The sequence below is a fragment of the Elephas maximus genome, chromosome 5, assembly GCF_024166365.1.
Source record: "Elephas maximus indicus isolate mEleMax1 chromosome 5, mEleMax1 primary haplotype, whole genome shotgun sequence".
Classification (NCBI taxonomy): Eukaryota; Metazoa; Chordata; class Mammalia; order Proboscidea; family Elephantidae; genus Elephas; species Elephas maximus.
The window spans coordinates 148,119,425-148,144,934 of NC_064823.1; the positions used below are offsets into that span (position 1 = coordinate 148,119,425).

Sequence of the window (25,510 nt, forward strand, 5' to 3'; positions counted from 1 at the left end):
CCAGAAAGTCATTAAACATTTTAATTCTAGGTGGTAGTCAAGAGCAATGAGAGAGCTTTTTCTGCTTTGAATTTGAGTCTTCTTCGTATGTCCCAAGAGAGAATCTCTGGACAGATGTATGCTAGGATTCTGTTGACTGATAGCAAGTTCTCAATCTAACTCAAAGCATAGTTCAGTTCTTGAAACTGTCTGCATTCGATTCAACTTCCTCGTATTTGCATGTCAGCTCCCTTGAACAAAACACCTGGTCATTTTCTGAATGCCCAGTGCCCATGCAAATTCCTTAAAACGGCACACAAAGTATCTAGAATTAATCTTCAACATTGTTTTTTTAAACTGTTTCTGCTTTCACAAAAGAGTTCCTGGGTAGTGTAAACAGTTAAGCGCTTGACTACTAGCTGAAAGGTTGACTGTTCTAATCCACCTAGAGGCACCTCAGAAGACAGGCCTGGCAATCTACTCCCAAAAGGTCACAACCTTGCAAATGCTATGGAGCACAGTTCTGCTCTGCACACAAGGGGTCTCCATGAGTCAGAATCAACTTTAACAAAGTTACTTGGTCTAAATTGATGCCAAACGCATTCATGGTGTCCCCTCTGCTTGGCATTTCTTGCTCAGACTTTCAGGCTTGCCTTTTTCACTCGTCCTTCTAGGATAAAAGCAAATACCAACTCCTCTGTAAAGCCTCCCTCACTTTACTACAGTTTGAATGAATTTCCGCTTTCTTTAAGGTGCTTTGTAAATTTGTGTTTCATTTGTAAACTTGAAAGTGCCTACTGTATTAATGCCTTAACGTCTTTCCTGCCCCATGCCTACTGATGATGCTTACACTCTGTCACAGGCTGCTCTCTACACTTGACCGTGTTACTTGCCTTCTAGTTCTCAGATTGGTTAGCCCCCATCACTCTTTAGTAATAATGGTAACAATTACCAGCACTTAGTAAATGCCAGGAACAATTCTATTGCATTAACTGAGGGCCGTTTACATGTACTAACTTATTTAATCCTCCTAAGAATCCTAGGGTCATTATTATCCCTATTTTAAAGATAAGAAAACTGACTCACAAAGAAGTTAATTTCCTGAGGTCACACAGTTAAACACAGGAGTTGAGACTCAAGCTAAGTCAGTGAGTTCCAACGTCCATTGTCTAAAACATTATCTTATACTGCCTCTCTACTGTAAAGATCATGAGATTGGGGGTTGTTCCAGGGTTTAGTTTTGTTTTCTTCCTGTGGCTGTATTCCAGCCCCTGGCACAGCACTTGGTACACTAATCAATGAAGAGAGCATGTATCACATGTCTGTAAATCATTTGAAGGCAGAGACCATGTCTTATATGTCTTTATCTTTACCTCCCCCCAACCCACCTGTCCCTTGCACATAAACCAAAAAACAAAACCAGTTGCTGTTGAGTTGATTTCGACCCATGGTGACCCTATGTGTGTCAGAAGTAGAACTGGGCTCTGGAAGTAAAGATCACCAGGCCTTTCTTCCTTGGATCCTCTGGGTAGACTCGAACTGCCAACCTTTTGGTTAGAAGCCAAGTGCATTAGCCATTTGCGCCATGGTAGTTAAATACGTATTGAATGAAGAGGCAGAGAGAAAAATGTAGGACACAGAAATAGGTAAGAAGAACAGAGTGGAGAAAAAGAGGAATGGTAAGAAATCTAGGGTTCTGAAGGAAACAGGTTGGTGGGAGGAATTGGAAGGGGGTGCAAATGGATGGATTAAGAAAAGGGACAATGAGTTAAGATCCAGAGAAGTCAGGCAGGTAAATGGAAATCCAGACCACTGATGAAGGCAATAGAGAGGGGTGGTGACCAGGGTGAACTCACAAGCATTAACACGCAGATCTTTGAGCGTGGCCACACAGATGGGGTGGATGGGGTCAACTGTTGCCAGATCTTCTGATGTTTCAACAGAAGATGAAAATCCAAACCTTAAGTGAAATCCTTAATTATTGGCAACTAGTTCAAATCGAAGGTAAAATAAGCATTGTGGGGAGGATCTAAGGTGAATTCAGCTAAATGGGGTCCCCAGCTTAAAGGCCAGGCCAGGTTTTAGGGCACCATGAATTGTGGAGCATATACAATATTCGACGTAGTCCGTGAATTAGCATGGCTCAATTTTGGGGGGTAGCAGAGCTTCCACACTGCCGATTAGGCTGGTTCATTCTTTTATGGTGTACAGGTATTATATTTGTAAGACTGACTGGCAGTCTCAAAATGAGTACTTCCTTCCCTTCACTTTTCAGGCTCAACGCTGGTCCAGAAGAAGACAAGAAGCAAGGGAAAGAGGACAGGCAGACAAATAACAAAATCAACCAGGTAACCTGATGGGAAAAAGATTAAACACCTAATGGTGTGGCTCCAGGAATAAGTGCTAGGAGATTTTGGAGGACAAGAAAGGTGGGAGTGGTTCTGCAAGGCTTCAGGGAAAAAGGCAGGAGTGGACAGAAGGAGCCAATGGAGGCCTGAAATTTAGCAGGAAAAAGAATGAACACCAGGTGAGGGGAGTCACCTCATCCTCTTGCCTCTTCTTGCATTTATTGAGGTTCGTACGTTTTGAGCACCTACCATGGGCTCAGCAACATGCTGGCCACCAGGCACAAGGAACAGAGATGACTGGGCTCCCAGCTGCAAAATGCTTAAGGCCCAGGCAGTCAAGCTGCCTGAGTCTGAGTTCTGTATGTGTCACTTATTAGTTGCATGACTGTGGAGAACTTTCTTAGCCTCTTGAAATTCCAGTTTCTGTATATGTAAAGTGATAATACTGATTGAATCAATCGCATAGGTTTAATGTGAAATTAAGAGAATTTGTGTAATGGATTAACACAATGGCTGCAATAATAGGCTCAAACATGGCAACGACTGTGAGGATGGCACAGGACTGGGCAGTGTTTCCTTTTGTTGTCGCTATGAGTTGAAGCCGACTTGACAGCACCTGACAACAACATGTGGGTAAGACATTCAGCACAGTGTCTGGTATATAGTGAGTGCTTAAAAATGACAACAATTGTGAATTTTCTATATAAACAAATATAGAAGGCATACCGCTCACCCAAAAGGGGAAATTATTTTCTATCTCTTCCTTTGATTTTTTTCCTTCATAGTACATGCTTCAATTTGAAATTATATTTCTAAATGTTTACTTGTTATTCTGTGTTATCTCCCCACTTCTCCCACAAGATTGCAAGGGGCAGTAGGACAGGGAGCCTCTATACTGTGTCCATTTTGCCTTCCCAATGTCCTCTAGTGTAGTTATTGTTGTTAGGTGCCTTCGAGTTGGTTGTGAACCATAGCAATGCTATGTACAACAGAATGAAACATTGTCCGGTCCTGAGCCATCCTCACAATCATTGTTACGCTTGAGCCCCTGGTTGCAGCCACTGTATCAATCCTTCTGACTAAGGGTCTTCCTCTTTTTTGCTGACAACTTTACCAAGCATGATGTCCTTCTCCAGGGGCTGGTCCCTCCTGATGTCATGTCCAAAGTATGTGACAGAGTCTCACCATTCTTACTCCTAATGAGCATTCTGACTGTACTTCTTCCAAGACAGATTTGTTCATTCTTCCAGCAGTCCATGGTATATTCAATAGTCTTCACCAACACCATAATTCAAAGGCATCAATTCTTCTTCTATCTTCCTTATTCATTGTCAAGCTTTTGTGTGCATATGAGGCGATTGAAAGTACCATGGCTTGGGTCATGCGCACCTTAGTCCTCAAAGTGATGTCTTTGTTTTTTAACACTTTAAAGAGGTCTTTTGCAGCAGATTTGCCCAATGCAATACCTCGTTTGATTTCTTGTCTGTGCTTCCATGGGGGTTGTTTGTGAATCCAAGTAAAATGAAATCCTTAACAACTTCAATATTTTCTCCGTTTATCATGACGTTGCTTATCGGTCCAGTTGTGAGGATTTCTGTTTTCTTTATGTTGAGATGTAATTCATACTGAAGGCTGTAGTGTTTGATCCTCTAGTGTCTAAGTATATATTACCAATCAACCATACAGCCAGGTGCCTTTGAGTTGACCCCAACTCATGGTGACCTCACGGGTATCAGAGTAGAATTGTGCTTTGTAGGGTATTCAAGGGTTGATTTTTTTTCACCTGAAGTAGATGGCCCGGCCTTTCTTCTGAGGCACATCTGAATGGACCCTAACCTCCAACCTTTTGGTTAGCAGCCAAGCTAACCATTTGCATCACCCAGGAATTCTAAGCATATACTTAAAAAAACCAAACCAATTGCCTTTGTGTCAGTTCCAACTCATGGAGGCCTCACGTGTTTCAGAGCAGAACTGCCCTCCAGGGTTTTCAGTAGCTGTGATCTTTCAGGAGTAGACTCCTTCTCCAGAGGAGCTTCTAAGTGCATTTGAACTGCTAACCCAGGTTAGTTAGCAGCTGGGTGCTCAACTGTTTGTGCCTCCAGGGACTACTAATAACTAATGTATTTTGAACATATATATTCGGTGTGTTATATATTCAAATGTATTATCTCAGTTGATCCTCTGCAACAATCTTATGTACTAGTGACTACCATTATCCTCATTTTATAAATGAGATGACTGAGGAACAGAGGTTGAGGCACTTGCTAAAGTTTGTACCGTGAATAAGTGGTAGAGCCACGGCTGCAGCATCATCTGGCTGGGGCTATATAGCCTGTGCTCCTGTCCACTGTTAGCTGAGTATCTGTTGAGTAAATGGATTAGTAATCAAAACAGTTCATAAGGGAGGGGCCCCTGGGCTGGAGAGGCTGGGAGGAGGCTAGTCTTAATGAGCCCTTGGGCCACACTAAGAAGCTTAGACAGTTTCCTATGGGCAGGAGGGAAAAGCAGGAGGCATGATGAGTTTCACTTTTCTACAGCCCACATTCTGACAACGTACAAGAGAAGTGTGGGGCTGAGAGCAGGGAGACCAGTCTGGAGACCGTTGAAGTTGTGGGAATGACAAACGATGTGGACCAAGTTCCAGGTATTTCTGAATCTGGAGTCTTTAAGTAGTACCAGAAAGAAATATTTCCAATTATAACTAGGAACAGCCTGCAAGAAATAATGAGAGCAAAACTTAACCTTATTCACAAAGTGATGGCCTAACTAGAATTTTTGCACTTTTCCATTTTTTGATCAATATCGGGCTGCTCACACCTGCTAGGTGTTATTTTGACTCTTGTGTTGAAATAGCCAGATCAACACAAACTCTTGAACTGTCTTGAGTTTTGGAATTTAAACATGACGGACCATTACGTTTTGCAGTGGCCACCATACCAAAACATAAATCAGGCCAAATTTGTTTGAAATCCTGTCTTTAGAAGGTTGCATGTTTTGACAAACCTTACAGCAAATTTGGTCCAGCTTTTGGATTTATTATGAAACCTGAAACCAAGCATGCTGGCCTGCCTTGGGGTCTTCTTGCAAAATTTCCAAGCAACCTTAGCACAATACCTCCACTAATCTCATCCTGGCAAGCGACATTGTGTGCTGGGCTGCGCTAGTTTGGGCTAGACTCTGCAAGCATTTCATGTAATTGTAGAAAGGAACGGACCCAGCCAGCAATTTGGAGGCATTCCTGCACCTGAGTGTTCTTAAGAGTGTAAATCGCAGAATTAGTATTGGTGAGTGACTTGGAGATACCCCAAGTCATGTTTGGGGCACAAAGTTAATTAATCCACTTATTAAAAAGAAGAAATGTCTCATTTGTATGCATTTACTTTCAGATCTTACATTCATTGTGCTTTTCAGTGATCTGCTTTCATTCCTTTGTACCATTGTCCTAGCTAGGTGTTAGCTCAATACATTGAAACTTTCGGTGGGTTGGGTTTTGCTCAAGGGGCATGTATCCAGGTACCATTGGTTCCAACAGAATTTGATTGTCATATTTACCAGCGCTAGTTGCTGCGCGGCAAAGTCAATTCCGGCTCATGGTGACCCATGTGTTGCAGGGTAGAACTGTATTCCACAGGATTTTCGATGGCTACAATCTTTCAGAAGTAGATTGCCAGGACTCTCTTCTGCGGCACCTGTGGATGGATTTGAACCACCAATCTTTTGGTAAGTAGCTGAGCACTTAACAGTTTGCTCCACCCAGGGACTCCCGATTGTTACAGAGATCTAATTCTCTGTAGAGATTCCTTGCTGTTCCATGGGCTGTTTAGGTTTATTTCCAGTTCTCATATACCACAGTGGGGAAAAGATTTATATACTTTACCAGTCTTCAAAAATAAAGACCTTGCTTCCAGCCAACTTGGACATGTTATCTGGGGATGATCCATTCAATTATCTGCAATTTCCTACTCAACTGAATTTTCCATGGCCGTATTTGTGGAAGTTTTCTCTTTCTTTGCTTTTCCTATCTTATTGGGAGGTCTGCTTTTGGAATTCTTTCCTCCTAGTAAAAAAAGACATTACCCTTTGCATTTATTTTAGGCATTTCACTTTTCAAAAGATTGCTGTTACCTGAATATAGGTAACCTAAATCCAACCCAAACCAAACCCACTGCTGTCAAGTCGATTCTGACTCATAGCAACCATACAGGACGAAGTAGAACTGCCCCATAGAGTTGCATCCATAGCACTTAACCACTATGCCACCAGGGTTTCCAGGCCCCCTTAAACTGCCTCTAAATACCCATTGCAGTCCAGTGGCTAGCATCTGACTCAGAGGACTTGAGTGAAGTCTGAGAGAAGAACGAGGAGGAGGGGACCTGGTGATGGGGCAGGGCTGGGGACGTGGTGAGAAGGGGTCCAAGTGGAAAGAATATAATAAGCTCCTGGAACTACAGCAAGTAAATCCAAAACTCCAGAGGGGGATTAGTGCAGAGAGAGGGGGAGCTTTGCCTGGGAGTGAGTCACGGGCTCAGATGTGCTTCTGTGTTTTGTAGTGATCACATTTCTGATACATGACAACCGTGTAGCTGTCCGGGTGAGAGGCTCAGGCAGCGGTTAAACCACCTCAATGCTAACAAGCTTAGCAATCAGGTTGTGTAGGGTCCTGGCTGGAGGGGGAAGAAAAAAATGAAATCCAAACCTGAGACCTCTGGCTGACGGTGAGCAGAATTATATTTGTGAACTAGGCTCCAGTGTGGACAGGAAATGACCTCTCCACAAACCGCTTCTTTTAAAACAAGCAGTGGTGCCTACAGCTATCCAGTGCCTCTCTCCCTCCTTCCTCCCCTCCCTTCCTCCCTCCCTCCCTCCCTCCCTCTCAGGAGCCTCTGCGCTCCCTCCCTCCTCTCCCGTGCTCTCTCTCCCTCCTCCCTCCCTCCTCTCCCGCTCTCCCTCCCTCTCTCTCTCTCTCCCTGGCTATAGAGGGCCCCCACAGCAGTTCCCAGCCAGTGTGCTCAGGCTGCGTGCCTGCCTGCCTGCCTGCTCTGTGTGTGTGTGTGTGTGTGAGCGTGTGTCTACTTTGTACTGCGAAGAACACAGCCCATGTGCTCTGCATGGACGTTCCTGCTACTCTCTTGAGCTTGATTCTCGACAAGCAGGCAAGATGTCCAGCACTCCACATGACCCCTTCTATTCTTCTCCTTTCGGCCCATTTTATAGGAGACATACACCCTACATGGTGCAGCCAGAGTACCGAATCTATGAGATGAACAAGAGGCTGCAGTCTCGCACAGAGGTAAGTACTTCAGCCCTGGGCGTGTGTTTGTGTGTATGTGTTTTTTTTTTTGTTTTTTTTTTTTTTTCCAGCTGTGCATGGGGTTTTCCTAGGGTTTCAGGATGAATTTGGAGGGAAGTGTCCCACTGGATACTACCACATACGTGGGAAGGAGCTCTAGGATGGAGCCACTAGCTTGAACGCTCAGGCTTCCAGGCACAGCAACTCTTGGAGCAGGGGACAGTTTCTGCCGGAATCTTTAAATAGACAACCCAGCACTTGCTTCTCTAGCCGGGTCTCCAGAAACACTGCTCTCCCAGGACGCGGGTTTGCAGGCTCTGAGTCCCGCTGGTTAGTGTTTGTTCAGATACAATTGCAAGGGATTTTGTGATCATTTGCCTGTGGAAAATATATATGTATATATATTTTTAGCAAATCCTGGAGGAAGTCAGCAGTGACCTGCGGTTGCTTTTCAAAGTCATCAAAGTCGAGGTGAAGGGAGAGGAGAGGAACCTTCTATACTTTCAGAACTAGCCCTGGAGGGACCCATGTTTGTGTATTTCACTGTTAAATTCAGAAATCAGTTGTATTGGACCAGGGAGGGGGTCATGACTTTCTCCTCTAGTTGGGGGAGTGCCTCCTAGGGAGCCCTACCTGCCTCCCGGAGCTAGATCAGCGCTTGCGTGGCGTGCGCTCCAGGTTTTGCACGCTTGTGACCTTCTACCCCAGAGGGAACTCAGCCCCCTCTGAGAGCAACTCTGGGAGCAGGAGGCGAACTGGACTTTCAGAAGTTTCTAAATGCAAAACTTCAGAGTTGCCTCCTGCAATTTAAATATTTAATGCCGGTTGACTTTGTTGTACTGCTAACTTAGCTGGTGGGTCTTGCTGCTGGGTTTCCAGGTGCCTGTAAGTTGGGGCTTTGTGTTGAAGTGTTCTTACTAAATTACAAGGAGTTTGTTGTGGGTGTACTCAAGTCACTTTAGGAAGTGGAACTCGCTGGGAATTTAGTCTTTTCAGCAGACCGCAAATGCCCAGAGCATTTATGACAAAGAGTTTTTAGGGAATAGCTGAGGTGGAATTTCAGATTGATCATTGACTCCTGACTGAAAAAAAGGACTCATTTAAGGTTGTATTATCAAATAAAACACACATGCCGAAATTGTCAGCCAAGCCATGGAGAATTCATGATGTTTAATGGATTTAATCCAGCTAACAAGATGTGACCTGCTTTCTGATTGGCTGACTTCTAGAGAAGGACTTTTTTTTTTTTTTTATAACTGAGCTGTTTTTATCACTGTTATTTTCTTTACATGTTAATACATCAGGGATGTTAACAGTAATTGATACTACCGCTCTCCCTAGAAGCCAGCAGCTTCTATGAAAGTGTTAACTGTTTTGCTTAGGGTGGTGAGCTGTTGGCATTAAATGATATTTGTGTGTGTGTGTGTGTGTGTGTGTGCGTGGGCGTGTATGCTTGTTTCATTCAGATCTTTGCCACCGTATGTTGGAATCTTAAATCCCTGAAGAAGCTATTGGTTGAAGTAGCCTGTTTTCAGAATTAGGAGGGTGAAAAATGTCTTCTAGTTCAGACATACATCAATTGCAATACAGTTTAAAAAACGCTGTTTAAAATATGACTGGTTTAAAAAAAAAAAAAAGTTTAGAGGCCATTCTGCCTGAATTCTTGACCAGCAACAGAATTAAAAAATAACCTGTGTCCACCTGACATTTTAGAAAGTTTTTGAGGAGTTCTGGAAAGAGGTTCTTCTATCCTCTTGTAGTTATGAACTCAGGAAGATTTCTCTGGTGTCTGTTCCTTGTGCTCCTCTCTTACTATTTGGCCAGTTCTGACACTGGAGACTTATCTGGGAGACTTCCCTGCCCTGCCACTCATAAAAAGCCGCATAGTAGAATAAGATCTCTACGTTTGTTTCACATTTGAGAAAGGATCTTTGAAAAGCTTCCCTTTCATAATATGTGTTTTCACCATGACATGTTGTCTTTTGTGAAGGCTAAAGTTAGGAACGCTTAACTTTTGGGTTATGGGGTATTATGTTGAAAGGTTTTTCTCTGAATAGAAAACACCGTTTCACAACTCAAGAACTGGAAGAAGGAAGCTTGCTATGACTGTATCTTAGAGATTTTTTTTTAAGCCTCTCTGTGACAATAAGCCACCATGAACAATGTCCTGGTGTGTTCGAGAGCCAACCCTGAGCCTAAAAATCCCAACATTTCGCCCCTTAATCAGATTACTTTTTATCATTACCTCAGTGATTGTCCTGACACCTTCCTCTTTTTTTTTCTTTTTTGCCAAGCAGTAAATGATGTTATAAACCCAATGCCATATATTTGTTTTTATTTCTTATAAAAAAAGGAGAGAATGAAATCATTGCTCCTACGATACTGAAATATTAGCATTCAGTGTTAAACACTGAACATGATGTATAATTGGACAACACTTGGAAAAAGTAACTTTTCATGGAAAAGTTACACTCTGCCTTTACCAACAATTACTATTTTTGATAATGCTGTTCTAAGCCCCATAGAGGGGCTGGTTGGAATAAAATACAGTGGAATCCAGCAACAGTGACTAGTTTATTCACATACAAAATCAAATTGTTGAGTAACAATTACTTTTTTAATTTAACCAGTGCATCCAACCATTGGTGAGGGAGACCCAACCATTCTTCTCTCTGTCTCTCTTCTGGTACCCACTTCCATAAGGCATAGTATCATTTCTTGCACCCTAAAAGCACACACTCATGCACGTGGGTGCATGCATGCACACACACACACCTGTGTAACACTCTCTACTCTCCATTCTTTTTTGGTTTTGTGGATATAAACTTGGTAAAAAGGACTTGCAGCAAATCCGTTTATGATGAATCAATACTGGATCGAGTTTGGAGAAATTTTCTAGAAACTTCCTTCTCTTGAGAAGAAAGTGGAAAAAAAAAACACAAAGTTTACCTGTATGGTAGACTACACACCCTCCTTCTCTGTGCTTGACATTCAGGGCCTTCTCTCAAGGGGATTAATGCATTTATCCCAATTAAATCAAACCCAAGCCCTTCAGAAGCTGGGTAGTTTTAGTTTAAAGAGCACTGGATTGGGAGCTAACCTGTTTCTAACTTATCTGTGTCACTCACTAACTAGCTGGGATGGATCTTGCCTCCTTGCCAGCAAATTACCAGCAGTGCCCCTTTCAAATAAAATTCAGTTTCTGCAAAAGCTTCGGTATTCTTTATTACCAGAAAGCATTTTGAACTAGAAGAAAGGGCAGAGATAGGATTTCTTTGCTCACAATACCCAGTTCAAATTCACAAAATCCAAAAAAAAACCCTTGCCGCGGAGTCGATTCTGACTCATGGCGACCCTATAGGACAGAGTAGAACGGCCCCGTAGGGTTTCCAAGGAATGACTGGTGGATTCAAACTGCTGACCTTTTGGTTAGCAGCCGAGCTCTTAACCACTGTGCCACCAGGTACCAAGTGAAACTGAAATAAGCAGCAAACAGTGGGGACAACTTGAAGGCGGGATCAGTCTTGTTTAAAGCTAGTGCTTAGGACAGTTCCTGGGACAAAGTAGCTACTCAAGAGACAGGAGTTGAGGAACCCATCAGTTAATCAGTAGGTAAAAGAGGAAGAGCACCAGGGCAACCTTGTGACTGAATTTGGCACCTTCTCAGGGAAACATAGCTCTGGTGCCTTTTGGGGTGTTAGTCCCTCCTGTCGAGCTGAAGCGGCTTCTGGCGTCTGCTTCCCACTCCTCTTAAAGTGTTCATCTTCACATTTATTTTATCACCTGATATTATTTAGATATCTAATCTTTGTGCCAAATGGAAACCAGTGCCTAAGAGATCATAGGACTTGGCCTTCTTGAAAGAACTGGGAATGCATTAAAAAGCCAACAACAACAAAAAGTAGGGTTGAAATGCTGCTGCCAATGTTCTAGAAAACACAATTACTTCACAACCTCGAATCTCAGCGGAACTGCATAAAGAAACGCGTGGGCATCCTTCCCCTCTTTAAAATGAAATTAAGAGAAACTCTTGGAGTTTTGCGTCATCACTGTTGTTGACTGTAATTCCCAGCTTGTTGGAAGTTTCACTGTACTTCCCAGTTTGTTGAAAGGGGGGCTATGTTTTCCATTGCGAGTGGTAGCATGAGTTGATCCTGATCACTTCCAAAATTCACGTGTTCGAATGGTCTTGCTATCTGTCCCAAATGTATTTTGGAAGAACACAACTGCGCGATTACAGAGTTTAACGTTGCACAAGAGAGTGCAGTCAGATAGGGTGTGGAAATCTGTGTTGAAGATGTCAGTATTTGTTCCGTAAAAAGCTTCAATACTAACAAGCACAACTATTTTTTCTTCATTTCCTGAGGTCTGTGCTATGGATAAAAATACCAGGAAAATATATGACCGTCATAATGACCGTTATTTTAAGAGATGAGATTTAAAAGTTTAGTATAGAATGGAAGAAAGTTTATTACATAAAGTTAGAAAAATTTTTGTTGTCGTTTACTTTTCTCTACCTTGTTCCCTCACTCCAATGACCACAACTGTCTCCACTCAGATGAAAATGTTTCTCAATCCCTTCATAAATTACCATCGATATTCCCTTATACATTTCTTCTGTTTTGAGGTTTCTTTTTTCTTTTATCAACGTTACACATCCCACTCCAAAAGTGAAAACTGTGATTACAGTGGAAAGCCACGCACACGAGGATTTTATTAGCCTTAATACAGTTTTGGGTTTTAGAGGATTTAACATGAATATTAAAAATGTGTGAAGACCTTGAAATTTCCATCGGGGACTTTTCAACCCTCCTCAGCTCAACCCTAAATCTCCCTGGGGTGGGGGTGGGAAGGGGTGGAGGACTCTGAGTCCTCTTTTCTTTCAGCTACATTTTTAAATACTTCAGTCACCCGGCGTTTCAAGTTGTAACCTCATGTTTATTCATAGACTAGCTTGGTATCATTGATGTTCAGTTGGGATCTAGTTAAAATGAGATTAGGTGTTTTGGAAAGGTGGGGGAAAAAAAAATGCCCTGTGATAACTTTTTTTGTTTGTTTCCTGGAAGTTTAGAAAGAACAAATGTTGCCATTGCTCTGAGGTATATGAATGATTTTCAGTGTTAAACACGAAACTCCAAGTTTTTCCGCAGGGGGCTGCTGAGGAGTAGGGGGGAGGGCACTGGTAGTGGTAAGGAAAGCTATTTTGAAAATGTTAAATGAAACCAAAAGTGCAGTTTTAAAACTGAGAACTTCCAAACTCTCTTATTTTTCAAGATCTCTACACGGTCTCAGAGAACACATTGCAGGATTTTTGTACTGATTTTATTTTCCTGAAGTCTTTTTTTCTTTTTTTTGCTATGGAACTGTTTTTAATTAAAAATTGCTGCAAACTAACTCTTCATAGGAAGCCAAGGTGGGGGGGGGCGGGGAAGGTTCTCAACTGGCTTTGAACACAGATTCTTATCAGGCTAAAATCCATGCAAGTTTGAATTTCTCCCTCTTTGGTGTGCAAATTATGACACAAGATTTAAACAGTACGCATTTTACAAAGCGTCTTGCTTTTTGTTGGGGTTTTAGAAAGAAATGAATTTAAATTGTATGGAGAACAGGGCTATAAATCCCCTTTTATTAGAGCTGTCCACATCAACTCAGTTTTCGTGGGGAACCCAGAGCACCCCCTTTCTGAACAAACAAAACAACCCCAAACATCCAACTTTATACGTTGTCAAGAACATGATTCATAAAATTACTAATTTGAGTTTGGTTGGCACGTTTAAAAAAAATAGTTGATCTGGGAAAACAATCTCCTTTTGAATTGTCAGAGAAGAGAACATTTAAAAAAGTGTGTAGATACTGTTTATACCTTTGGCCTTTTTCTGACTGGGACATTGTTTTGTTTTTATCATTTTGAACCTAGTTTTTTTTTTTTAATTTTTATTATTTATATAATGGCTGCACGCATTTGAACATAGGCAACACTTAATACTTAAAATTCAGTTATTCCTCTGAAAGTTTTCATACTTCAGGCAATCACTATGTTAGAATCTAGAAATACGGTGATGATTATTTTCTGTTCTCAGGAAGCTTATAATTTGGTAGGTAAGGGAGACATGGAAACCAACTCTTCCACTAAGGCACCATGTGTGTTATGGGCATACATGTGTATTGAAATGCAATAATGATGATAATGGCTAGCGTTTATGGAGTCTTCACTACCTGGTGGGTACGGTGCTAGGTGTTTTCTGTAGGTCAGTTCATGTAGCTCTCATTATCACCCTGTGAGGTAGGTACTACTAGCATCTGTATTTTTTTTCTGATGAGAAAACTGGGAACAGAGGAGTTAAGTGAATTTTTCAATGTCACACAGTTAATAGTTGAGCCCTGGAGTTTGTGCTCTTAACTACTTTGCCATAACACCTTCCTTGAAATAAGTACCTGCCAGGATCCCAGTTTCACCTGTATGTATCTCTTATGTGGACACATTTATTTTTCCCAGCACGGGTTGACTTGGAGATGACTGGGAAGTTGACCCTATCTACCTAACTTGGTTCTAATGCTTTTTTCTGAAATACCTGACTTACTTTTAAATAGGGCCTTGTGAACTCCTAAGGGATGGAGCCAGTGATAGAAAACATACTCTGGTATTGGAAAAATAACCTAAATTACACTTCCACAATGAGTTGGAATCGACTCGACAGCAATGGGTTTGGTTGTTTTTGGTTTTACGGAGATAACTTAGTACGCTTACTTTATCTGAAGAGTCACTGGCATTATTATAGAATGGTATGCGTAATCATTCTGATTTTATTTTTTTACTTAAAATATTTAGATTTCCATGCAATGCTGGCCTCTTCTTTGCTGGAAGAGCAAGAGGTGGTGTTTGGATGATTGTTTTAAACAGTAGTGGGATGAGAATAAAATCAGTCCTATTTTTGGAGATGCCAATCCCTCCCCAATAATGACCAATGTAAGTAGTAGAACGGTACGTTAGAATTTGAATTGGGCATAGTATGGGCTTCCTTTGCAAGTAAGCAATTAACAATCTTGGAGAAAATAAAGACATGGAGGGTAAAGAGCTCCCAGCAGGCTTGTCTTCTCTGTATTCTAGTTTGACCCACTCCTCAGGGATCTTCAGACTCTGCAAAAGTTCCTCGTGGTGTAGGAGACGATGGTTCTCTCCTACCCTTCCAGCCAACTTGTAGCTACTTGCAAGGCCGTTGTCTGTGTAGTAAATGATTACCAATTATTGGAGGTAAAACGGAGTTCATTTGATAAATCCCAGTAGCCTGAGAGGCACACATTTCTGGTTCTCCTTTAACAAATAAGGAAACTGAGGCTCAGGGACATGAGTCTATGTATGAGCATTCCCAGGTTGGGACATTCTAACTCCCCCATTTGGAGTTCTTTCCTGAGGCATGCTGGTGAGACAATATTACCTCTGCCTCTTCTGTATCGGAGGCCATGACGACTGCACCCTGCTCGGGCCTTTGTATCCCTATTGACCAGCATAATTTGGCATTTTGGTCTACCAATTTAAAACATAAGGCTTAGCATTAAAGATTTGGCAGGCTACTCTGAAGAAGAGAGGTCTTCCCTGTTCTGGTGGAAATTCTAGGCCTCTGTTCTTTCTGTTTAAGGAGCCCTGGTGGTGCAGTGGTTAGGCACTTGGCTGCTCAGTGTTTTGAACCCACTAGACCCTCTGAGACAGAAAGTGTGGCAATCTTCTTCTGTAAAGGTTTACAGCCTTGAAAACCCGATGGAGCGGTTCTACTCTGTCTTCCAGAGTCACTGTGAATTGGCCTTGAATCGGAATCGACTTGATGGCAATGAGTTCGGTTTTCACTATCTTTCTTCGGGGTCTCTGGGTGGTGCAGACTATTAATCTGCTCAGCTGTTAACAAAAAAAGCTGGATGTCTGAATCCACCCAGAGATGCTGTGGAAGGAAGGCCTGACGATTTACTTCCAAAACATCAGCCATTGAAAGCCCTGTGGAGCACAGTTCTACCTATGGGTCGTCATGAGCTGGAGTCAACTCAATGGCAGCTGATTTATTATCTCTCTTTGGCATAGAGAGGCTTCCCAACTGCTCTTCCTGCTCCCTCTTTCTACCCTACAGCCCGTTCTCCGTAAACAACCAAGGTGATACTTGCGAAGCATAAATGAGATCCTGTCACCCTCCAGCTGCCCCTCAGGCCTGCAATAAGCTCCAAATTCCTTGCTCTGCTTTAAGGCTCTGTTGATCTGCTCTGTCCCAATGGCCTTACCTCCTCTCCTACCACATGCTTACTAGGCTCAAACCACCAGGGTCTTCTCTTGGATGCTTTAACTTACAAGCTTCCTCCAATCTCTGGACCTTTGCCCTCAGTAGTAGAATGGGTATATGGCTACCTCCATTAAAAAACAAATAAACAAACAAACAAAACAGTTACCATCAAGTAGATTCCTTGATTCTGACTCATGTGACCTTACGTGTGTCAGAGTAGAACTGTACTCCATAGGGTTTTCAATGGATGGTTTTTCAGCAGTAAATCTGCAGGGCTTTCCTCCTAGGCATTTCTAAATGGATGAGAACCAGTTAGCAGTTAAGTACATTAGCCATTTGCACCGCCCAGAGACCCCTGACTCCTCCACAACAACTCATATAAGTATTCAAACAAACAAACAAACCAAACCTGTTGCCGAGTGGATTCCGACTCACAGCAACCATGTAGGACAGAGTAGAACTGCCCCATACGGTTTCCAAGGAGCAGCTGGTGGATTCGAACTGCTGATCTTTTGGTTAGCAGCTGAGCTCTTAACCACAGTGTCACCAGGGCTCCATATAAGTATTAGGTGATCTAATTTGAATTAGAAGTTGGCATGGTGTTGGCTATACTCACAAGCTATTAATTAGATATCTCAAAGACAGCAATGACAATGAAGGAAAATAGTCTCAGCACCCAGAAGGACCTCTACCGATCAGCTTAAATGTTTACTTCTCAGAGAGGCCTTCCTTTATCACTTGACACTAACTTAACATTACCCACCCCCCACTCACTTTCTATCATACACCCTGTTCATTTTCTTCATAGAACTTATTGCAGCTGATTTTTCTTTGTTTATTTCTATCTTTTTTTATTGTGCTTTAAGTGAAAGTTTACAATTCCAATCAGTTTCTCATACAGAAACCTATACACGCATTGCTATGTGACCCTAGTTGCTCTCCCTGTAATGTGACAGCACACACCTCCTCTCCATCCTGTATTTCCTGTGTCCATTCAACCAGCTCCTGTACCCCTCTGCCTTCTTATCTCACCTCCTTGTGTCTTTGGTGTTCTTCATTCTCCTTTGCTCCATGTGGGTCGAGACCAATTGATGCATCTTGGTTGGCCACTTGCTAGCGTTTAAGACCCAAGACAAGACACCACTCACCAAAGTGGGATGCAGAATGCTTTCTTAATAAACTTTGTTATGCCAATTGACCTAGATGTTACCTGAAACCATGGTTCCCAGAGCTCTGCTCCTGCTACTCTGTCCCCTGTATTGTGTGTTGACCTACCATTCACCTGAAATAATTCTTGTCTACTAGAAAAAAAAAAAAAACTATCTAATTAGTAAATTCTCCTTTCCCTCCCTCACCACCCTTGTAAACATCAAAGAATGTTTTGTGCTGCATTTAGACCTTTTCTTGAGTTCTTATAATAGTGGTCTCATACTATATTTGTCCTTTTTTGACTGACTGATTTCACTCAGCATAATGCTTTTCAGATTCATCCATGTTATGAAATGTTTCTCAGATTCATCATTGTTCTTAATTGTTGTGTAGTATTCCACTGTGTGAACATACCAAAATTTGATTATCCATTCATCTGTTGATGGGCACCTTGGTTGTTTCCATCTTTTTGTTATTGTGAACAGTGCTGCAATGAACACAGGTATACATATATCTATTCATGTGAGGGCTCTTAATTTTCTAGGACATATTCCAAGGAGTGGGACTGCGGGATCTTATGGTAGTTCTATTTCTAGCTTTTTAAGGAAGCGCCAAATCGATTTCCAAGGTCGTTGTACCATTTTACATTCCCACCAACAGCCTATAAGTGTTCTGGTCTGTCCACAACCTCTCCAACATTTACTATGTTGTGTTTTTTGGATTAATGGTAACCTTGTTGGGGTGAGATGGCATCTCATTGTAGTTTTGATTTGCATTTCTCTAATAACTAACTATTGTGAGCATTTCCTTATGTTATCTGTTAACTGCCTGAATGTCTTCTTTGGTGAGATGCCTGTTCATATCCTGTGCCCATTTTTTTAATTGGGTTATTTATCTTTTTGTTGTTGAGGTTTTGCAGTATCTTGTAGATTTTAGTCCTTGTTTATTTCTTAAAGTCAATTTATCCTCAATAGACTATAAGCCCCATGAGGGCAGGGACCTAATTTGTATCGTTCACAGTTGTATTCCCATACCAAACCAAAAACCGGTTGCCTTTGAGTCAATTCTGACTCATAGTGACCCTACAGGACAGAATAGAACTGCCTCATAAGATTTCTAAGGAGCAGCTGCTGGATTCAAACTGCTTACCTTTAGGTTAGCAGCCGAGCTCTTAACCACTGTGCCACCAAAAAGGGAAAAGATCGAAAATTTGCCATTGAATCAGTTCCCAGTCAGGGCAACCCCTGTGTGTCAGAGTAGAACTAAGCTCCGTGTGGTTTTCAATGGCTGATTTTTTGGGAACTAGATTGCCAGGCCTTTCTTCTGAGGCACCTCTGGGTGAACTCGAGCCTCCAGCCTTTGAGTTAGAAGCCAAGCATGTTAGCCATTTGTACCACCCATGGACTGCTACCACGATACAACACAGGCGATATTTAAAATTTATCTGTTGAATGTTGTTGTTGGGTGATGTCGAGTCCATTTTTGACTCGGAGTGACCCCAGTTGACAAAGAAGTGCCCCATAGGGTTTTCTAGGCTGTAATCTTTATGGAAGCAGATTGCTGGACCATGGAGAAACTGGGTGTGTTTGAACCACCAACCTTTTGGTTAGCAGCGGAGTGCTTAACCATCGTGCCACCAGGGCTCCTTATCTGTTGAATAAAGGTAAGTAAGTTGGGCCAGCACTGGTCTAAGGTGTCCTGACTGACATCAGAATTTTCCCCGAACCTTGCAAGCATTTGCAAGCATTTGCCTACAGTTCCAGCTGGAGAAGAATCTATGAGCCTAGTTGCCTGGTGAGCATTCACCGATAGAACACTCGAACAGACCTACAGGAAAAAGAAGCTGGGAGAAACGAGAATTTCTTCTGTGAAGGAATCGTTGACCTGAGAATTTTGCCTTCCAGGTAGTGTGAATCTGTTGGGAATCTCCCTACTTCTGATTAAAAATATTTATACTTCTGCAGTGTTTTTCTTCTCATATGATACTTCCAGCACTTCTCTCTCTTTGTATCTACCTGGGGGCCCACAGCTATGACTTATGAAATGAATTGTGATAATACCTTACATTTCCTGGAGTGCTTGACAGCTTAGGTAAGTGATTTCAGGGCCATTAATTAGCTTATTTGAAGTGATTCACACAGCAGAAAATATGGCAGTTATATTAGTATATGACACTGTGGTATACAATAACTTTATGTTTGCTAATTGTATAGTGTGTGTGTGTGTGAGAGAGAGAGAAAGAAAGAGAGAGACAGGTATGCTTGCACAAATCAGGTTGTGTGTGCCCAGGCATCTTCTCATTAGGGAATATGCACTGCGTTTGTTCCACCAGGGTTTTTTCTTCTAGAGGAAAAAGAGTGACATGCTTAGAATAAAAAGTCCTGAACCTGGGTTTGGCTTATAGTAAGACAGGTTTGAGTCCCACACCCTGGCTCTGTCTCCTATTGCTGCGTGATCTTAGGAAAATGTCTTAACTTTTCTGAGCCGTGGTTTTCTTAGCCTGTGTTTTACGCTGTGAGATGTGGAGCTACTATGTGTAAAATGCCTGTTATGTTATAGGGACTCCATAAATGGAAGCTCTGATGACCAGCCTGGTGATGCTCCCCTGATCCCTATTCTGTCAGTACTTAAGAAGTGTATGTAAAGCAGAACTTTTCTTCATTTCTTAAAAGCTTTTTAAAAAATCTTTTTTTCTATTATTCATACACACACACACAAAACCAAACCCGTTGCTGTGGACTCGATTCTGACTCATAGCGACCCTACAGAACAGAGTAGAACTGCCTGTAGAGTTTCCAAGGAGCAGCTGGTGGATTCAAACTGCTGACCTTTTGGCTAGTAGCCAAGTTTTAATCACTGAGCCGCCAGAGTTCTTAAAACATTTTTAAAAATCTTTTTTCTCTGGTTCACACTAGCATATCTCCATTTAATGAATAAAATTGCAACAAAATGTACTAGAACTTTGGTTTGGTGCTTTTATCATATTTGGTAATACCACGAGGGTATACGCTGTTATGTCGTTGTTGTTCTTGCTGTGTGCTGTTGAGTCAGTTCTGACTCATAGCAGCCCCATAGGACAGAGTAGAACTGCCCCATAGACTTTCCTAGGCTGTCATTTTACAGGAACAAATTGCCAGGGCTTTCTCCCGTGGAGTTACTGTTGGGTTTGAACCACCAACTTTTTGATTAGCAGCTGGCCTCTTAACCACTGTGCCACCAGGGTATATATATAGTAGTGATGACATAATTATCTTATACCTTGTTCTGGGAGAGTAATGGCTTGGCCGAATGCCCGCACTCTTCCCCAAATTTCAGATTGTGATTATCCCTTAGGCATGCCTATGGTTAAGTAAGGAGTTGACCAGTGTACAGGACCATGTGCGCTCCATTCTGTTGGGCAAAAGCTGTGATCAGGGTTTGTTCCGTCTAAGTACTCAGTGGAGACAACAGGATATGGAAATTCTCTACTTTGCCAGAGCCTTTGCAGGCCATTTAGATGGCCCCTGGGAAGGGCGTGTGAGCACAAATACATACCCACTGGCCTTGACCGGCCATTTCTTCTAGAGAGGTATACTTGTCAATTTGCAGCCCAGCATCGACTTCTCCAAGGGAGCTGTGTCAGCACTGGTCAGAAGCCTGAAGCTCCACCTGTGTGTCTGGACTGGTAACAAACAGCCCTGCCAGTTGGTTCACTGTGACACCTTGTGGCTCACTCTTTCATACAGTGAAAACCCACACGTGGGTAGAACTGGTGATCTGCTGAAAGGCACTGAGCGGTGTCTTTCTGGCCAGAAGAATCAGGCTGATGGGTAGTAAAGCCACCTGTCTCTACCTTTCCTATAGATACAACTAGGAGTTAGACTGTACTGATTTTGTTCCACTAATATCAGTGTACAGCCTTCTTAATTTTTCCTACTGAAATCTTTAAATCACATGTACCTCTTTTACTCCTTGTTTCATTGTGATTTTATTTAGAATTCCACATTAATAATAATTTTTTTTTAATCAGCCTTTCTAGAGAAATATTTTGCATAGCACAAACATTAAACTGTTGGCAGATTTTTGTGGGGGAGACGGACTATGTGAATGCTTGTTAAAGTTTACCTCCCAATGTAGGTTATTTTTTAAGACTCAGGAGGGTTTTATCTTGAAAATTTGTGTAGACAAGCAAAAGCTTAACCAATCAGCAAGGTTTACCAGTTGGAAGTACATGTAGAAAGCAGCCCTTCTTATTATGCCTTATAATTTTAAACATGATTACCCTGCAGTTGGCTGAAATTTCTTAGTTGAACTTGAAATTAAGCAGTTGGTGCACATTACGTGCCTTCGAAGAGGTTCTGATTTGGTGAAGCTCATGGCTTCCAAATTAGTCGAATCCTACAATTTCAGGACTGAAACAAACGCTACACTAGGGATCGTCTAGTCCACACTTCTTATTTTGGAAAGCGTAGGAACCAAAGTGCAGACGCTGCTGGGGCTTACCTGGACTCGATTGAGAAGTGATCTCAGGTTTTCTAAGCCATAGCGCTAACCTGTCGCCTACGTAATAACCAGAGACTCGCCAAATCTTACCTGGCTGCTTATTTGTACCTCAACCCTGCAAAAGCTTTTATGTTCTAAGTTAAGTTTCTCTCTCCTTTTTCAGTTTCCCAATTATCTTAAAATGAAAATGATCTTTAGTGCCATGGCATTGGTATTGAATAGCACATAACTAACCTTCCTTGTTTTCGAATTTATGATTGTTCTTCACTTGGCCAATGTATTTAAAATAAAGTTGCATAAAATAGACGTATATTTTTCTAATTTAAAAAATAGAGTAGGTCATCAGTGTACAGCATTTGTAACATACAGCAATGTGCAGAGATAAATCAAATTTGTCTGTAATTTTACAATGCAAAAAAATGCTATTCACATTTTAGTATATAGTCTTCATGCATACACACACACACATTTATATGCTTAGGAGCATGTTGAAGCATGCTTTTGAACCCAGATCTTTTAGCTCAGATTATATTTTGAGTATTTCACCGTATCCTTAAATGCTCTTAAAATATAATTTTGAGCTCTGATTTATTCATACATCTGTTTGCGTTTTATAGGTATACGTATACATGTAGATGTGTGCGTGTATATACATATATAAGTTATTTAGTCCCTTTGCACCATGATTTGAACTCAAGGAGCTAAGCATTCTTAAAAATCAATCTTATTCCCCAGTAAGACAGAGGGCTGCTGGTACGATAGCGTTAGCTATGGGGACTAGTATGATTACCATTAGCATTTAACACTGTTCAGAAATCCTAGATCCAGGGCTCTCGGTCTTCTTTTAGGAAAGGAGATTTTTTCCTCCTATTTGAGAATGAATCCTTTCTTTTTTTTTTTTTCTTTCTCTGTATTATTTTTGACGAGATAGCTTGCGTGTAACCTTGTATAAGTTCTGTCTGTAACTCAAAAGATTTTTGCAGCATTCATACTGGGAAGAGGGAACTTGAATTAATTGTAAAAGTTAGTGTTGATCTAGAAACAATAGGTGGGGATACAAACGTGTTAATTCACGACCCCATTTGAAGCACCTATCTTTGGGTCAAGCAGATAAGTGTGATGTTTCAAAAAGCGGCCTACAGCATGAGTTGTATGCAATGTTATCTTATTTTCCTCACCAGATCAAAGAGATCCTTGAGCTCAGGTACTATCTTATCCATGTTTGTATCCTTCATGACAATTGACATTCTCTGTGATTACAGCAGTCTTTTTTTAAATGCACATGTCACAGAGGTAGCCATTGTGAAACTTGTTTCTGGGTTATTGCTGTTTGTATATGGATAACACCCCTTTTATAAATCAACCTCTTACACATATGTCCCTATTATAAGTCAGTGGTGTTCAATAAGACTTTGTTTCTGACCACAAAGTATAAGCATGAAGTGCTTAACTCTTGGAGTCCCAAAAATTTATTTCTCTACTTATGGTCTGGCTGTGTGACCTTGAGTGAGTTAATTTACCTCTCTGTGCCTGGGTTGCTCTCCTTGGTAATGTGGGGGATGGTAATAGTGTTTACCTTTTGGGGTTTTTATGAGAAACAAGCTAATTCTTATAGAGTGCTTAGCATACTGCCTGCTTATTATTATTATGGCTTATTTATTTAAGGGATATTCAGCACCAGCCTTGTGTGGCATTGCTGATCTAGAGACAAACAAAGCATGATCTCTATCTTGAAAGATCTTAGTGAGGATGCAGTAAGGATTTAGAAAATGAAGATCTTGCGGGATGAATGGGGATTTGCCAATTTGAGAAAGGTGGTAGGAAAGGTGTTTTAGGGGGAAGAAATGGCGTATGCAAAGAAATTGAGCCTTGAAAGGCAATGTTATGTTTAGGGAACGGTGAGAATTTTGGCACGGCCAGAGCTCAGGGTTTGGGGTGTATGCATGCATGCGTGTATGTATGTGTGTATAGGATGGGGGTTGGTGGGGGTGGTAGGGGATAAAGCTGGAGAGGAAATGGGAAAGTGGGGGCCAAATTGTGAAGACTTTGCTATGCCAAGCCAGGTGGTCTTTAGCCTTTAGTGATTGCAGACCAGACTGTGGCCTGTTTCCTGTGCCTTGATTTTTTCATCTGGAAAGTGGGACAACAGTAGCTCCCACTTCATAAGGTTGCTCTAAGGAATTTACTGAGATAAGGCCCGAATGCTCTTGGACCAGTGCTGGGGGGCACAGTAGATTCAGTCCACATCAGCTCCTGCTCCTGGGCCAAGGGAGCTGATAAAAAGGTAGTTGTTTGCCTGGGGAGTGAAACAATCAGATGTGCCTTTTAGCAAGAACACTGGGTCGCTTTGCGGAGGGTAGACGGGTGGTCTGTCTTGGAGCATTTTTGTTTGCCGAGAGGAAGGAATCAGTGGATGGGGGGAGGCACAAAAGGAAAAATTACACACACTTACTGGTGGAGTGAACTATTTTTAGCCTAGCATGTCTGAAGTGAAGGATGGATTTTCATGGCATTTTTTTAAAGAAGCAAAATTACCGTAAACCAAGGTTATGTAACCTGCCCAATCACAGCTTATTTGCCCAGCAGGAACGCTCACGGTGTAGTCCACAGTATCTTTGGCAGAGCTTAGAGGGTAGCTTCCAGGGTCTCTAGCCCTGAGTTTTCTTCCTAGCTTGAGAGAATCAGGAAGCGTACGGGAAACCAGAGGTGGCGAGCAGGGGCTTCTGGAAAAACTTCCATAGTTTGCAGCCAGCCTGGTACAGGACCCCAAACCGGTGTGGCAGTAAGTCAAGTGAGAAGGTTGATCAGAACTGAGAAAAAGGACAAACGAAACCAAACCAGTCATTGAGTTGACTGGCTCCTGGCTGTCCCGCGTGTATCAGAGTAGAACTGTGCTCTATAAGTTCTTCAGTAGCTGATCTATTTTTATTTTATTTTACTAAAGTTTTTTTTTTTTTTTTAGGTCAAAGTTTACAGTGCAAATTAGTTTCTCATTCAACAATTTATACACAAATTGTTTTGTGATGTTGGTTACAATCCTTGAAATGTGTTAGCACTTTCCCCCATTCCCTTTCCACCCTGGGTTCTCTGTGTCCATTCTTCTGGTTTTCCTGTCCCTTCCTGCCTTCTCGCCTTTTCTTTTGGGCAGGTGTTGCCCATTTGGTCTCATATACTTGATTGAACTAAGAAACATGTTTCTCAGGTGTATTATTGTTTGTTTACAGGCCTGCCTGATCTTTGTGTAAAAGGTAGCCTTCAGGAGTGGCTTCAGTTCTGAGTTACCAGGGTGTCCAGGGGCCATAGTCTCAGGGGTTCCTCCAGTCTCTGTCAGACCAGTAAGTCTGGTGTTTTTTTCTTTTTTTTTTTTTTTTTTGTGAATTTGAATTTTATTCTTCATTTTTCTCCTGCTTTGTCGAGGACCCTCTATTGTGATCCCTGTCAGAGCAGTCAGTGGTGGTAGCTGGGCACCATCTAGTTCTTCTGAGCTCAGGCTGGTGTGAGGCTGTGGTTCATGTGCTCAATTCGTCCTTTGTACTAATAATCTCTGTGTCTGGGGTTTTCTTCATTCTCTTTTGCTCCGAATGTGATGGGACTAATAGATGTATTTTAGATGACTGCTTGCAAGCTTTTAAGACCCCAGGCACTAATCACCAAAGTAGAAGGTAGAACATTTTCCTTATGAATTATGTTATACCAATTAACCAAGATGGCCCCTGAGACCATGGTCCTCAGTCCTCAGCCCCAGTAACTTTGTCCCTCAAAGTGTTTGGTGTGTCTAGGAAGCTCCTATGACTTTGTCTTGGCCAAGTTGTGCTGACTTCCCCTATATTGTGTATTGTCTTTTCCTTCACCAAAGTTAACACTTATCTACTATCTAGTTAGTGATTTCCCCATCCCTCCATCCCCTCCCTTGAAATTATCAAAAGATTGTGTTTTTCAGTGTATAAACCTTTTCTCGGGTTTTTATAATAATGGTCTTATACAATATTTGTCCTTTT

General features: G+C 41.9%; 1 protein-coding gene and 1 long non-coding RNA gene across 11 annotated transcripts in view; both read left to right on the top strand.

The window, feature by feature from the left end:
* Positions 1-2,273: 2,273 nt before the first annotated feature.
* Positions 2,274-6,040, top strand: LOC126077476 (uncharacterized). Its single transcript, XR_007517758.1, has 3 exons — positions 2,274-2,327; positions 4,865-4,971; positions 5,939-6,040. It is a non-coding gene; the product is annotated as an uncharacterized LOC126077476 (long non-coding RNA).
* Positions 6,041-7,260: 1,220 nt separating this feature from the next.
* The window catches only part of LDB2 (LIM domain binding 2), a 486,472-nt gene continuing 468,222 nt past the window's right edge, over positions 7,261-25,510 (top strand). For 4 of the 10 annotated variants that reach the window (XM_049887012.1, XM_049887017.1, XM_049887019.1 and 1 more), the window contains exon 1: positions 7,268-7,617. In XM_049887012.1, the coding sequence (XP_049742969.1) occupies positions 7,486-7,617 (132 nt within the window). In that variant the 5' untranslated portion in view covers positions 7,268-7,485. Of the gene's footprint in view, positions 7,618-25,510 lie in introns of all 10 variants that reach the window. The other 6 variants (XM_049887016.1, XM_049887015.1, XM_049887014.1 and 3 more) reach the window with 6 other exon arrangements.